Source organism: Haemaphysalis longicornis, unplaced genomic scaffold (assembly GCF_048455015.1).
Source record: "Haemaphysalis longicornis isolate Haplotype H1 unplaced genomic scaffold, Haemaphysalis longicornis Haplotype H1 scaffold_2, whole genome shotgun sequence".
In the NCBI taxonomy this organism is placed as follows: domain Eukaryota; kingdom Metazoa; phylum Arthropoda; class Arachnida; order Ixodida; family Ixodidae; genus Haemaphysalis; species Haemaphysalis longicornis.
The window spans coordinates 97,465,861-97,482,100 of NW_027526295.1; the positions used below are offsets into that span (position 1 = coordinate 97,465,861).

A 16,240-nucleotide genomic window follows, 5' to 3' on the forward strand; every position below is an offset into this window, starting at 1 on the left:
ATCAAAACCGCAGACGTCAGATAAGAAGCATGTTTTGTTTATAAATACAGCGCGGAGTCACAACGAAATTACCTGCCAGCGCTTGTTGAAGTGCGAGGCACCTGAACCGGAGCTTCATCGTCCGAACTGAACTCTGAAGATCCCACATCATTGCTTGACCCCTCACTGCTGCTGGAATCAGAAAAATCGACAGCAGGAGCTGCCGAAGTGCTCGCTACAGCAGTCCGACTGTGCAGAGCGCGGCCCGAACGCGACACCATTTTTTCTCCTGCTCCCCTATACCTTCGGTTCAAATTTCTCTCGCTACACCGCCACCACATGAGACACATAAACAAAAGAAACCGAAATTGAAAGAGAAGTTTCCAATTAACACACCAGATGGCGATAGTTGTCTGTGGAGCGTGCGTTTCAGATTTTGCGGGAGATTTGAAATCATCGGACACCGGCTTCCGATTGCCTATGGCGCCGTCGTGAAACAGTTAATGCCTGTTTGAACGCATTTCTAATGCGTAGTAAACGTCAGTCTGGGTTAGAACTTCCTACCACAGCAAATGACAACACAGCCACTTTCAGCGCGCCCAGCATCGTCACGCACCAAAGAAGAGAAGACGTGAAGAAAAGATGTTCTCTTTTAATGACATGCTTTCGGTTACATGACTGGACAAGGCATCTATGTACAAAACGGCTTTCTTACAGCGACGGGGAGGAACCCGCCGTAGCGCCCATGATCAAGCCCCGCCATCGATGGAGAGTGATGATATGACTGTACAGTTCGCGGCCGGATAACAGCGGCTGGCCGAGCAACCGCCGCACATCCGCGACACCATGATTTGAGTTAAGACATGACATGCGCACCGCCCACACCGATAAAAATCTCTCCACCCCCATCATACAACCATCTCTCACACCATTCTCGCTGCCAAACACCCACCACAGAGAAGACAAAACAGTACAACACAGTCGGCACAAAAAAAGAAAAAAAGAAACAATTCATTCTGTGAAAAAACATGCGCAGTGTTGCAGCGCTTGACACATCAACAAAAACTGGTCACCTCTGCAATCGAAACTGAAGCAAAAGCACAATTGTCAGATTCAAAAAGCAGTCATCCCGCGAGGAGACCCTATTTGCAAATCACTGGGGGCGGTACAATAATGGACAATCAAGGCTTGCAGCATTTCAACGCAATCCCCCACCTTCGCAGATTTCATTTTTTTAATTTGCACTGCCAGCAACTTGCAAAATGGATTGCAGGCACAACAAGCAACATGCAGTTTAAAAAAAAAGTATGCATAACTTAATTAAGAAGGATGAATAGTATGTACATAAGCATTTGTTAAAAAAAGAAGAGGCCCAACAGCGATAGCAGTGATAAGCAAATGCGCGTGTGATTGCCGATGTAAAATGCGACTGTTGTGGCAAAATTGGATGAGGAATTCATTTTTGTTCTGACAACAGGGGTCACTTTGCAAACAAGCAAGAGACCAAATTTGACGACAACACCACGGGAGGAGTCGCGTGAAGGTTAAAAAAGAGAAGCCAGGGACAAAGAAGGGGCCGTGGAGTACAAGCTTTGCGGGGAAGCGTCTGTCGACCGGGGCGCTGATTTCTGTTAAGTAACGACGCGCTGAATGTAGCGCTGGTGCCCCTTTGCCCTCACCCACCCTGTCACGCACACGTGGGCTGTTCAGACTACCAGAGCTTGCAAGATAGTTCGGGGCACTGTTATGAACAGACTTTACCACAACTTTGATGCCAATTGCAGAGAGGATGAGAGGACAATTTCAAGAAATGAGAAAGGGGGGGTTCACTTGCTAGTTGTCCCATCGCTACACGCACAAGCGCTACATCCAGCGGCTATTTTGTTAAAGAGTCTGTGGAGGCTATCCGACCTCAGCGACTCAATTTCACTCGCATTCGACGCAGGCACCGAGACAGGTCCCCTTAACAGAATGCCTTATCTTTATCTTCTTAAACCGGGCCTAGTTCAGAATTGGTTGGTCAAAGCCCTGATGCTGCCAACAATGCCCATGCTGTAATACTGCATTTGCCCCTTCACACTAACGGGCGTCGGCAGAGGTTCTTTTTGTTCTCCGAGAGCACTTGTAGTTTGGAGTATTGAAAAGGAACCCTGCTGGAAATACTGGCTGCTCCTTTTGAAACACATGCTGGTTTAAATAAACACCAGGACAGCCCACACAAGAGTGGCAAACACCCGATCGGTTTTTTAGGCTGGGATGCCTAATCTAATCCATACATTACCGCCAGTACAGGTTCACGACCAATAACAACACAAAAAAACACTGAAAACCTACTCCCCTACGCTTGGCTTTGGAAATGCATTGACGTTCACACTCCAGGCACTGCATGCAAACGGTTATTTCTGAAATACGAGGAATAAAAACCTGGACCTGCAGTCGATAAGATCTCTGCCCAAAGAAATCCATCACCGGATGAGTCGAGATATGTGGCAGTTTTAACGTGTGTAAAGCTGGTTTTGGTAGCAAAATGGTCAATGCCATCTCTTGTTCCAATGTGGCAAGCTTTTCAGAGCCAATGAGTTCAAGCTTCAAAAGTTATGCGGCAAGCCCTGCGACAATAGGAAAAGGGCCGGCGCTCTAACATGCTGCACTAAATCATGTCGGAGTCAGTTGCTTTACTACACGCATTTGCAGTACTGCTGTCTAATTAACAACGTTAAGAATAGTTAAAAACGGTGATCATTTGTTAATGCTCCCCTTAAACCGTGCTGGCTCATGTACCGTAGCAGCCTGCTTTCCCCCACTAAAAGAAAAAGCATCAACTAAATAAGTGTGCCGACAGGAGTCACCAACAGGAGCTGAAGCTACTCGACGTCCCACACCTTCCATTACAGCGAGTGGCCCAAGCTATGGTGTAGACAGAGACCACATATGTACCGACAGCTGGATAAAAGGGTGTCACTTTCCTAAAAACCATTTCCCAGCAAAGCTGTCAGCTGCGGCGGTAATAAAACTGGCTGCGCGGGTAAAACTTTTCCCCATTTGGAATAAAGCCAAAGCAGCAGCATATGCCTTCGGCATCCACCCTCTCTGCCTCAAGGAACTCTTGTTGATAGCTTTGTTCCCAACACCCCCCTTTCTTCTTTCCCCCTATCTGAGGTTGAAGTGGGAACGGTGCACTGATGGTGCATGACACATCGACAATAAACGCGCAAACAACAAGCAGCACAGCCAGTATCCCCCACAAAACCTTGACTGCAATGCACGAGCCCACCGCTTTCTGGCTGTGTGCCCGGCACCACCTAGGAAAAGTTGAGCCACCGGTCAACACCCTGCATCCGCACAGCCGATCCAGAAAAGTCCACAATCCACGGGAGAAACGGAGAACGCGAGGCATCACACCTCGAGGAAAAGACGAGAGGGACGAACAAGACTGAACAGACGGGCAAAACGTGCTTGCCACTACTCCTGAGTGATGTAGGAGACAATGTCCGTGACACTTTTGAGGTCGTCCTCTTCGGCGCCGTCGGCCGCGTTCCTCTGTCGCAAGATGTTAGTGATGGTGAACCCGCCGTCCTGGCCCTGGGGGGTCGCGCCGGGGGGCGGTGGGGGGCCTGCCCCCCACTGCGGGGGTGGCGGCTGTGGCGGGGGGTCGTGGGGGGGACCCTCCGCGTAAGAGCCGCCCGGTGGCGGTGGATGCGGAGGCGGCGGACCGTAGCCACCTTCCTCCGGGCGGGGTGGCCCGTAGTAGCCGGGCGGGCGGTTGTAGTAGCCCGGTGGTGGTGGATGTGGGTGGTAGCCCGGTGGCGGTGGGTGGTGGTGGGGGTGAGGTGGCGGGTACCGGTATGGACCCGGTGGTGGCGGGGGCCCGTAGTAACCGGGCGGAGGCTGGTACGCATCCGGAGGCCTGTACTGGCCCCGGTATGGACTGCCTTCGAGAGGCGTAAGCTGGCGACCCCTACCGGCACCAGGTGGCGGCTGATGCGGGGGTGGGCCGTCGAGGCTGGTGAACTGAGGCGGGCTGGGTGATCCGTGCGCGTATGGGTCAACCGGGGCAGGGGCGAGTGGCCTCCCATAGGCGCCGTCCATTGGTACGCAGTCCCCGTACGGGTCTTGGGGCCCGTACGGTGGCCTGGGCGCCATGTAGGGGTATGGTGGTCGCGGGAAGTGGCCGTGCGGGGGTGGGAGGCCCCCCTTGCCAGCAGGAGGCACCTGTTGGGGTGGGGGCTCCTCGGGAAACCCTTTTTCCTCCAGGTCCTCTTCCTCCTCGGGTGGGAATCCCTTATTCGAATCCTCCTCTTCTTCGTCTTCTGGGAAACCCTTTTCATCACCGCCGGCCCGCGACGGAGAGGATGAGACGCTGCGGGAGGCCTCCTGCACGGACAGCAGGTGCCGATTCATGCTGGGAGAGTCCTGCCTGGGTGGGGCAACAGGCTTGCTGCTGTTGGACTCTGCTGGTGTACTCTTGTCCTCCGATTTGGTAGGAACCGGAGGAAGTTCTCCCGGTGGGGGCTTGCTAGCAGCATCTGCAGTCGCCGTCTCGACAGCTGCACTCTTGTTCTGCTCAGCTGCCTTCGCGTCTGCAGGAGCCGACGGCGGCGCATCCTTGTCAGCAGTCTCCCCCGTATTTTTTGCCTTCTGTTCCTCGGCACCTTTGTCTTCGTCATCGTCATCTGACCGGATGATGCACCGGTTCTTGGCAAACTTCCTGTCACCGTCGTCGGAGCTGGAATTGCTGCTCTCTTCGTCGCCCTCCTCCTCTTCCTCGCTTCCCGACTCCTCAGTCTCTTCCTCATCCTCCGAGCTGCTCCGAGTTGCCTTCTTCTTGCTCTTCACCGGTTCCGGCTTCTTCTCTGGCTTGGCCTCTTTCTTCTTCTCCGGCTTGTGTGGGGCTTTCCTCTTCTCTTCCTCACTCTCCTCCTCTTCCTCCTCCGAGGAGCGTGGCATGCGCTTGCTGCCTCTGCGTCGGCGGTTGTCGTCCGAGCTGTCGTCTTCCACTGTAAACTCGGCCTCCTCCTCAGATGTGGAGCTTGCCCTCCACGTGCGCCGGCGACCGCGCCCTTTCCGCTTCTTGCTGCAGCGCCACTCTTTGTCGCTGTCCTCCGACTCACTGTCCTTGGCTCGCCGCCGCCTGGAGCTGAAACCATAGAAGGAACTGAGTGAGAAAACATCATCTTGTATTTCGAATTTTGATCAGGTGCACCGATGTTTGCGCCTTTAACGAGTGAAATCAGAGGATTACAAGATTCAGCTGTACTCCGCTTCAGTTGCCATTGAAGAACAATAACCATGCGAAATAAAAAACTTTTTTATGTACTGTAATTACAGGCACTCTTGCAAAGATCACACCAATGAGTGCCATAATAACAGTAGAACCCCACTGCCACGTTCTAGGGTGCTGTGCCAGTCGGTCCCAGCATTGCCCTGATAGGATCCCCTGCATTAGAAACCTTGCTATTACATCATAATCGCAGGAAGGTTCCTGCATGCTACATAAAAAACTGGCACTCTGATCTGGCCTGACTGACGAGCGCCGACAACCATGTCAACTTTTTATTCGTATTGGCCTGGCTTGGATACAAGATTAGGCATGCAAAGTGTGGCGTGCTGCTGCGACAGGGTAAAACTGCAGGGGACTTCCAAGAAGGTCGTACTATGATCATCGTTTTTATATATGGTTGCGTTCGTTGAGTCACTGTACTTGTGCTCATTGTTGCTCTGGTTACGCTTGCTGTCTTTTGGAGTTTCCGCCACCTTGGCTGCTTTGTTTTGTGTTGTGTTGTGTTGTGTCTGATAGGCCCTTCACCACAGTTGTGCATGGGCTGTTGTCAGTGGCTTATCTCTCATGCGCGGGCATATTGGAAACTTGTCTGCCGTTGAAGCGTGCATTTGTTTTTTTTTTTACTTGCAGCGTCAACAAAATGCAGCAGACAATGCTGCACGATTTTTTTAAGTGATTAGCAAGCAATAAGGGCATGTGCATTTCACCAATGCGGATATTACTTTTTTCTTTTTTCAGTTTCCTGGGTCTTGCGCCTCCTGGCTCTCAATTTTAGTTTTTCAGATTCTGCGAAAAATGTATCAGTGGGGTTCTACCGTAACAGCTAAAAAAAATAATTGAGCAACCCACGTGTGCAGCTGTCCTGCTAATAACCAATATCTCACTACTACCAAGCTCAGTGTTAGTAGGCAATACCGGACAGCCCTTTTTGTGCTTTGCTTGTTCACCGGTTCTGAGCGTTAGAAAGCCAGTTGGCCACATTTCAGCAAAATCTGCGCGTTTCCTAAGAACATCAAGTTTGCCACTGACGAGAAGCGGCTTGTTTTACTTACGGCGGCCACTATTTCTCAGCTGAAACAAAATGCAGAGACAAAAGCATTGGGTGCCATCATCATTTTCATCAAAAGCAACAAAAGCAGTAGGTGACAAAAAGAAGGTGGAAGCAGCCTTGCTTGGAAAGCCTGGCTGGAATGTGTCAGTACAGATGCACGCAGTTGTGGCAGAAAGGAATAAAGCCAGCAGTTATAAGTAAGGTTGAAAGATATTAATGAGATAATTAGTCATTTTTGGAGGAACAGTAGACAAAACAGTGTTAGCCATAAAACTAATGTTTGTATTTTCCACTACTATGAACCCTGGTGAGTGCAATAAGAGAATCGGCTTTTTGATGCACTGCTTGGAACTAATTTTACAACTCATTAAACTTTCGTGTTTGAAATGGGCATTTGAAGTGGTTCCTTGCCACTGGTGCCACCAAAGTGTAATGAGCTGTAAAATTAGTTCCAAGCGGTGCATCAAAGTGACGTCATAGAAAAGCTGCGGGAAATTGACTAGGGGGTCGCGACTGCTTCACACGTTTTCTTTAATATCTCCGTTATTTGTTCGAAGATTGTGTTTGATATTGGTGTCATTGTTATCGGGACTAAGCAGTCTTTCTAATAAACCCAACTTCTATTTTGTCTTCATGGCTTTTTACAGGGGCCGTAAAGACAAAAAAAAATTACACCATCTTCCCATAGGGGAACCCTGAGTAGCATGCGAAGCAGCATCTTCCCGTAGGGGAACCCTGGGTAGTATGCGAAGCAGAATCTTCCCGTAGGGGAACACTGGGTAGTATGCGAAGCAGCATCTTCCCGTAGGGGAACCCTGGGTAGTATGCGAAGCAGAATCTTGAACCCTGGGTAGTATGCGAAGCAGCATCTTCCCGTAGGGGAACCCTGGGTAGTATGCGAAGCAGAATCTTCCCGTAGGGGAACACTGGGTAGTATGCGAAGCAGCATCTTCCCGTAGGGGAACCCTGGGTAGTATGCGAAGCAGCCATGGGGTAGACTGAAGTTCCCATTAGTTTTCAGTTCGTCGTTTCCGTTGATGGTCAGCTTTGCACACCTTCGTTGTATCAGTAGCTTCTTGATGTAGTTTGAATGAGGGAAGGACATAAGGCGCGTTCGTCTCGGTTTGTAGCGCAGTGGGAAGAGCGCCACCTGCCTCCCGTTGCGGCCAGAGAGTTGTGGGATCGAAACCGGGTGCCGCCTAACTATTTCTTTTTAAAGTGGACTGCGCTGACGTCAGCCCAAATGCTGATGGGACTGAAGAGACGCGCATGCGCAGTAGAGTGCGGACGGCGGACAAGGGAGGGAGGGACAAAGCCCCGAGCATGAGATGCTCCGCATCTAATACAACCCTGCTCAATTTGAAAGAACTGGCCTTTGGCAAGCCACTCAGGTCTATTAATTCAATAAAAGACATTTTTTTAACCGTAAAAAAAAATACACATGAAATACTTTAAAGGAGCCATGAAGAGAAAATACAACTTCGTTTAATTTGAAAGAACTAGGATTCAGTATCTCACTCAGTTGCATTAGAGCCACAAAAGACGTTTTTTTAACAAAAAAAACAAGAAGTATTTAAAAACTTTCAAATTTTGCGCCACAGTGACGTGTTATGAGCAAGAATGACGTCATACGGGCCAACAATAAAATATAATTTTCAGTGAGTTAACTACACGTTAGCATTCAAGTGATGCGGTCAAATTGAACTAGAGGCCCCATTACAAACGTCCAGTCATGTATCGTCGCGACAGGTCAGTTAGGCGGCCGCCAATCGCACAACAAGGTTCCGTGACGTCATAGAAAAGTTGCGGGAAATTGGCTAGGGGGTCGCGACTGCTTCATACGTTTTCTTTAATATCTCCGTTATTTGTTCGAAGATTGCGATGATATTGGCATCATTGTTATCGGGACTAAGCAGTCTTTCTAATAAACCCAACTTGTATTTTGTCTTCATGGCTCCTTTAAACGTTAAAAGTTTGCACTGCGTGTCGTCAGTAGCGGTGCAGTGAGGCCAGCACTGAAAACATGGTTATCAGAGTGTTGACCGCATGATAATGTTCAAGTGATACGATCAAATACGGCTAGAGGTACCACTACAATTGACACGCATTTTTCCCGGCACTGGCTTTCCCCTATCCTTAAAAGGTGGAAGATTTATTGAGGCTAGCGATAAAAGAGGTATCATTGTAACTGAGGCAAAACAGTCTTTTTAGCCAAACTCGCATTTTGTCTTCACGGCCCCTTTAACAGCTGGCACTAGAAGTTGCACCACTCTTCATTTTGTGATCAAGGAGAAAGAGCTCACATGTTCTTCTTCTTGGTGGTCGGGGCCTCCTCGTCGTCGGAGGAGACCTCCCGGTAGTTGACCTGCTTGGCCGCTGCACGGCGCGTGGCGTAGTTGCCGTCGCTTTCCGATTCGTAGTCATCGTCCATCACTGGTGGAGGGGGGCAGGGAACGGGAACAAAGCTGCTTACAGCCCCCTACTTTGCACTCATCTGTCGATAACGTGCTGTACTGCAGACACCAGACACTACCAACCAAAACACCCCACCCCCCCAAATCCAAACATGACAGGGATGAACACACATCACAGAGGCAACTTTAGGACAATACAGCCAGACTGGCAACTTTAACACATTCCTGCCCATGACTATTCAAATCGATAGTATACTGTCAACGCTTTCCCAATTGAATTTTGTGCTTTCCAACTGTGCTCTGAGAGCTGGCAGCATCTTCTGAGTAGTAAATAGTTACACCTTGATTTTTTTCCTTTCTGTGCGCCGTAATTTTTTAGGCCCTGCCGATGTCACGTGATGGGCGCTCGGATAATACCAAGGCGGTGTTGACATCGCACACTACGGCGCCTCGGAGATGCCGCATTTTTAGTGATTTGGACAATTAATTCCACATGCGACTTTCTGGGTGACATTAGCAGCACCGACTCTGAGGACAACTTTTCATCATCGGATTTCAGCATTGGAGGCAACAGTGCACCAAACCAGCCCAGAACTTAATACCCCTGTTCAACGCAAGCCCCCAAAAATGCGTAAGTATCAAAACTGTGTATTGTGGTACGGGGAAAAAAAAAGTGAGCAGAAAACCAATGTTTTCCGCGATGCATGTGTGGCCAACCTATGTTTTGAGGAACTGCTTAGCCCAGTGGCACGATACCCAAGCATTCTTTTTGAAAGGTAAGAAATTTTACATTTTGGCATTAGATATTTGCAGGAGTTTTGCATGATAGTATATGTACAAAATGCATATCTGAAATTTTTGTGTATTTTTCGTCTGTGGAGCAACGCCGACGTTTTTGCTTATTTTCTTGTGTTTGTCCCAAAACTTTCCTGTGTGGCTTCTCTCTCTCTCTCTCTCTCTCTCTCTCTCTCTCTCTCTCTCTCTCTCTCTCTCTCTCTTCTTTTTAAAATAAAAAGTTCTGTTCGAAACAATCACCCCTGCAAAGGAAATTTACTCTTGTACAACTCGACACTATACACTTATATGTTGCACATTCTTTGCAAACGGGAAAAAATTGCTCAGGGGGACTGACCTGATCACATTCCTACGAGATTTACAAATTCATGACCCGTGGGCTCAAAAACCATCGCGCTTCAATAAGAAAAGTGCCACAGTTTCATGGGAATGTTCCTAACCGTGTGGTGGTTTGCTTATTTTAGGAATACATCACTCCTGTACTGAAATAATAAAAATAAACAAGAAACACTGTTTAGTTCAGTTTACACTCGACGGCGCTCGCTCTCTGGCGAGAGCTTTAATTTGTTGTTTCAGTACACAAGTGACCTACTTCTATATTAAGCAAATTAGGTTGTTAGGAACACTTCCACGAAACTGTAAAACGTTTTTTTATTGGAGCACAATGGTTTTTAAGCCCGTGGGTCACGAATGAGTAAATCAGATAGAAATGTGATCTGGCGAGTCCCCCGTAATATAAGACAGGTTCTTGAAATGACCAAGCACTCCATGACGAAACCAGTTTGTCTGTATGCTTCATGCGTCACACCTTCACCGCACATGAAAATGCTATCACTGAAAATCCCTAGGGTCATCACACTTCGCTATCAGGCTCCTTATATATCCCAGGAGAATAATGCCTTCCCAGCAATTCATTTGTGTAAAGTTGTGAAGGCAACTTTAGAGAGGTTCACTGCACAGCAGGGCGGCTTACGCATTTTCTGCATTTATCTGATAACATTCCCACCCTGCATTTTCTGCAAAACTTTCTTTTCTGACAATATTTCTTTTGGAGCAGCACGCAGGAAACTGTGCACCCAAGAGAGAAAGCCTGTTCCTGATTATGTACACAGCAAGCAGGGTATGTCTGTGCTTGCGAATAGCTCCAGCTGATTCAGCAGTTGTCTATAAATGCCTGCCAGTCTCAGTGGGTGTGCGCATGTCTGCAGATTGTTTTTTTTTATTTTCCCCTTCGCTTTTGGTGAGGGAGTGGCCCGAGAAATAGAGTAACTTGGCTCGAATGCTAATGTCTTAACCCTTTCGTGACCGCGCACACTCTCCAAGCACTTCTGGACAGCTAACGCCATCCAAAGGGTAAAACAGGAAGTACTTCATCAGTTTCACTTTATATACTTGAGGGAATCTGTCACCGCAGTCTTGCGCCATTCTCCGCACAGCTTGGCTTGTCTAGCCACATGTTGCCTTTTCACTCTTAAAGCCGAAATCGAGAAGAAGAAAAAAAGGCAAAAGTTTTCACTTGCTTGTTTTGATGAAGCTTGACAAATAATCCCTGACAAATAAAACTTTTGGGGCTACACTTTTCTATTATAAACAAAACTTTTCTACATCAATTTTATTTTTCCATTTTTTTACTTTTTCCAGCCAGTGATAGGTTTTCATCCTGATCGTGAGCCACACCAAGGACAAGTGGAACATGTCCGACAGCATGCTCGCTGAAGTGTAGCTCGTCTAGATGCTGGCACCAGATCTCCCTCTGGCATACGCTAGTACAGTCAAACTCCGCTACAACGAACTCCGCTACAACGAAATTCCCGCTTCAACGAAGGTTTTTCGATTCCCCGCCCGCATCCCATAGGCCCCAATGTATTAAAACTCCCTCCACAACGAACCACTTTTTTATTGTTCTCCCGGTTTAACGAAATTTTCCCGGGACACAAGTCACTCGATCTGCAACGGACTGAACCACTCTAACTAATTTTGATAAGTTCTAACAATGTAAATTATTAGTAGCAACATTTTCTCCGAACATCCGGACATCGAGAAGGTGCCGCTTCTCGATGTCCGGATTACCGGCGCCGACGGCGCCTCCTCCGCCGCCGACGGCGGCGGCGGCGGTGGAGGAGGAGGAAACGGCCGAAGCATGGGCAGCTCTCGAGGAAGCCGGCATCGTTCCTGAGAACGTAGCATTGAGCGACTACGTAAATGCCGACGCGGACGTGATCGTCTACGAGGAGCTGAGTGATGCCGAGATCCTCAAGAGTGCTCGCGCCGCCTCCGCCGCCGCCGCCGATTCATCCGACGACGAAGAGGTCGGGCATGGTGTTCCGACGGTCCCGACGTCAGTGACCGCGTCGCAGGTCATAGACTCCTTGGACGTTTTACGTAGTTTTCTTGGCGCCCATGACGATGATGTCGCCATGCAGCTCCTCGCAGACTGTGAGCAGCGCATTCTCCCGTTGCTCGTGCGAAAGCGCAAACAGTCAAAAATCAGCGATTTTTTCAAGTTTTGGAAATAAAATGCTCCCAGAGTGTCGTGCATATCCTGTGCATATCCGTGACCGCAAATTAAAATATAGACTCCGCGCTGTGATTTTACGACGCCTGCTTTTGCGCGGATCTCCACGAGTACGACGCGCATATTACAACGCTGGTCTAAGCGCCGCGAGACGCGTTGTGACCGCAAATTACGATATAAACTCCGTGCTATAAAAAGGGTGCTATTTTTGGCGGAGCGAGCTCCAAGCAAGTTGGCAACATTGGAGCGAAAAGGTAGGTGGGAGATTTCACGACGCCAGTTAGACGCCTGCCCTGTTTTCTTTATTTACTGATTTTTCCGCGACAACGAAATTCTCGCTACAACGAAATTTTTCGCGATCCCCGTGAATTTCGTTGTAGCGGAGTTTGACTGTGCGACACTCTCTGAGGTGGAAGGAAGCTATGCTAAAGCTGTGCATGCACGATTGTGTAGAAGCCCATGAGAAAGATGGGCTTCCCCGCTGCGAGATTACGTTCCCTTGTGGGCCAAGCTCGGCGTGTCCTGTGCGCGCCAAGCACTACCAGCTTCTGCAAGCGGTGGCAGAAACGCTACATAGAAAGTTAAAGCAAACCCTCAGAACCCCAAGAGCGCCCGAATCTCGCGAGAACGATGGGGTAAGAGAACCGTGGTAATGCCTTACTACCACGCCTTGTCACACAACCTAAAAAAGGTAGCATTAAGGCACAGTGCTCGTTTGGTATTTTCAGCCCCCAGGAAGCTTGCAGGCTTGTTTGCTCGCATTGACAAGGAGCCAAAGGAAGTTGCCTGTCACGCGCAGCACCGCACCGAATACGCTGAATGCGCACAAGGGGTGGTTTATTCCATTCCCTTATCGTGCAAAAAGGTTTACATCGGCCAAACAGGCCAATGTCTTAACGACCGCATGCGTGAGCACTCTAGGAGCCTCATTAATGGCACAGGAAGTCACTTGGCGCAGCACATGTGTGATTGCAAGTGCATTCCCGATTTGGAAAATGTTTCCATTGTGGGGCGGGGTGCTTCGAAGAATGAGCGAGAACCGGTAGAGGCCTTCTTGATCGAGAAAGGAGGAGAGAAATGCGTCAGTGAGCCTTCGGTGGCATTAACTGATAAAGAGATCGCGTTTCTTAATGCGACTAAGATGCCAACGGTGTGAGAGGGTCACCCATCTGCGCATGCGTCGTTTTTTAGTACTTATGGGAGTTCTTCCAACAAACTTTTGTTGTAAGTCCAGTGACTGTCCTTGTCTTGCCTCTCCTCTTGTGTAGCGTGTTTTCACTGGTTTTTTTTCCCTGAACACGATGAACCAACAGGCCCAGACTTCCACTTTACCATCAAACGCTTCGCTCAGAACACTCCTTCTGTTCTTTTGCTACAAAAGAACAGAAGGGGGGTTCTATTCTTTCTATTCTTTTGCAACTGCTACGAAAGCTCCGCTGGCCTGCTAAAGTCGCCTAAGGGTAGAATTGTGGGGCATTGGAACAAAAGCGCCAGGGTTCAAGGCCCAGCAGCGGCAATATTCTTTTAAAAAAACTGTGACGTTTTTTAGTGTAAAATGTTCTCTTCACTCAAATCTGTGCATTATTATCATAAATAAGAGTGTTTCGGTATCTTTTAGGTAGGTTAGGCATAGGTAGGCATATCAACACGCTAAATTACTATCAACCTGTTGGGTTCGTTGGTTCATGTCAACAATCTGCAGCGCAGATGCACAAAGAACTAAGGAAGAATGGCAAACTGCTAGCGCTGAATAATTTCAACAACCTGTGGTGAGCCGTTCTTCTTTCGTCCTTCACGTGTCTGCGCTGTAAACTGTTAACGCTAAACTGACGTACTGCATTGCACTGGAAATGCTGGGCCTGTACCTCCCTTGGAAAGGAATTTCACTTCCCCACAGCCCCCTGCACAGCCACTGCTGCCCCGAGAGCTCACCGAAGTCGTCCCGGTGGTAGCCCGAGCGTGTGGTGGCGCTCCGGCGGCCCTTCTTGCGGGCGGGTGCCGCGTTGCTCCGGCGCCGACGCCTCGCCGAGCTGGCCTGCCAGTCCGAGCCAGAGGACGGGGCACCCTCGCTCACCACGGTGGACGCACTCGCCTCCGAGTGGCTCCCACTGCACACAGCACGAAGAGTGCGATGCAGGGGTGGTACAAGCAAGTATGTTACACAGACGGAACCAGCACATCTCTTTAACCCATTGATTGATTGATTGATTGACTAATTGATTGATTGTGGGGTTTAACGTGCCAAAGCTACATGTGAGCTACGAGGCACGCCATAGCGGAGGGCTCCAAGGTTAATTTCGACCACCTGGGGGATTTTGAACGCGTCCCGAAATATCAACACGCAGAAGGCTTTTATGCTTTTCGCCTCTATTTGAACTTTTTGCCGGTTCCTTGCCCTTACTTTGTGCCGCCACTATGATTCACAATGCTTAGGGCGGGTAGTGAAGGGAACCTCTTTTATGATGTCCACTAGTTAAAGTTTGTAACTCGTCGAGACATGTCCTTAGCACAAGTTCCCATATAGTACTTGCACCGTATAAAAACTATATGGAAAAAAAAAAAAAAAAAAAAAAACGTGGCTTGGGCATGCTTTAACAAGCCCACCTCCTCTTTCACAATTTATTTCCGACGTCACAAATTGCGGTGCGCAGCACTAGTATATGGCACAGCAATACCTGTTTTCCGACTTCGCGAATAAAGAATTACTTCCCTTCTGAAGCCAAAAAAATGACAGAAAGGTCAGCTTATTTTATGCCTCCATTTTTGGTAACTAGAGCCGTTTTCTTTTTCCAACCTGTACAGTGTATTGCGCAGGGAATGTGCATTTCTGCCTTAGTGTAAATTAACAACAGTGACGGTACTGACAATGCGCAGATGCAGGACAACCTCTTTTGCACACTTCCGCATCTCTTTCAAACTGAAAAACAACCGCAACCACCAGCGAAAAGAAAAACGAAGCACGCTTCAACAGCCCCACCATCACACACACACCAGCATCCCATTGGCCCTACTCAAGGCATCACCTGGTAGGAGGCAGAAAACCCCACCAACAAGCACAATGACACCCACGGTCTCGCTAAGGCAAGACAACACTGCACCCAGCACGGTAACTCAAGCACTGGGGAGCAGTGCTGTCACAGAGTTCTTCAATACACAGCAGTTGCAAAACTCTGCTTCAGAATTTGGGCTGTGATAGCACCTCTGCAGCACCTACGGGACAAGGAATTGAACTTTGCTAAACAAATGTTTGTTCATTTATTTATTCATTTTATACCTCAAAGGCCTGGACAACAGGAATGACATGAGGGGGGTGAGCTCAAAGAAAAAATCACTGGTAAACACCACGCGAGATATTTACAAAGAACTTGACAAACAACTGATTTGAAAAAGTGCAGGGGATGGTGGGTCACAAGGGGAAAAATAAAAAGCGGAAGGAATGAAAAGAAAGCTTGAGACACCAAAGGAAAGATTAAAGCAATTTTGAAGACATGCAGATGATGGAAGACGTGCGAGAGGCCATCGGGGAAAAAGCGTTGATCCAAGAATGCACGCGAAGTAAGCTAAGTCAATCGGCTAGTATTTTTGACAGCGATTGCCTGAATTGTACGAGTCTCTAATCTGCACCAGTTCCTGCGGAAGATCGTTCCAATCTTTGGCTGTGCTAATGAAAAAAGAGTATACAATATACAATATTGTATATTGTAATATTGTAATACTTCGAATTTGTTTTCGCTTCCACTAGAAAAACTTGCGCGACTTACGATGTATTCGTTGGATGCCAGTGTGTAATAATATTTGAATGGGTGTAATTGGGCAAGCTTTCGGAGGTGTTCAGTCAAAAACACAACTCGATAAAATAAAGTTTGCCTTTCAAATTAGGAAGCATTCAATTAGGTAATGTTGTTTATTCATGTTTCTACGGTTTTTCTTTCATGGCTTACTGAAGCAGCCGAAAGCACTTGAGCATACTACTTCAAGCTTCCATTGACAGGTGGCAGGCTTGTCAACTTGCCCCTGTTTGAACCCAGTGCAGGTTCAGTGCAGGTTTGACCCCAGTGCAGTTTTTGATTGATTGTAAGGTTTAACGTGCCGATGCAACGCAGGCGATGAGGCGTGCCATAGTGGAGGGCTCCGGATTAATTTTGACCGCCTGGGGATCTCTAACGTGCGCAGAAATCTCATACACACGAGCGTTTTTGCTTTTC

General features: G+C 48.4%; 1 protein-coding gene across 1 annotated transcript in view; it reads right to left on the minus strand.

The window, feature by feature from the left end:
* Positions 1–611: 611 nt before the first annotated feature.
* Positions 612–16,240, minus strand: part of LOC144169045 (uncharacterized) — a 52,272-nt gene continuing 36,643 nt past the window's right edge. The window contains exons 14-16 of the mRNA XM_077698042.1: positions 13,968–14,143; positions 8,615–8,744; positions 612–5,116 (exon numbers count right to left, since the gene is read on the minus strand). Of these exons, the coding sequence (XP_077554168.1) occupies positions 3,442–5,116; positions 8,615–8,744; positions 13,968–14,143 (1,981 nt within the window). The 3' untranslated portion in view covers positions 612–3,441. The remainder of the gene's footprint in view (positions 5,117–8,614; positions 8,745–13,967; positions 14,144–16,240) is intronic.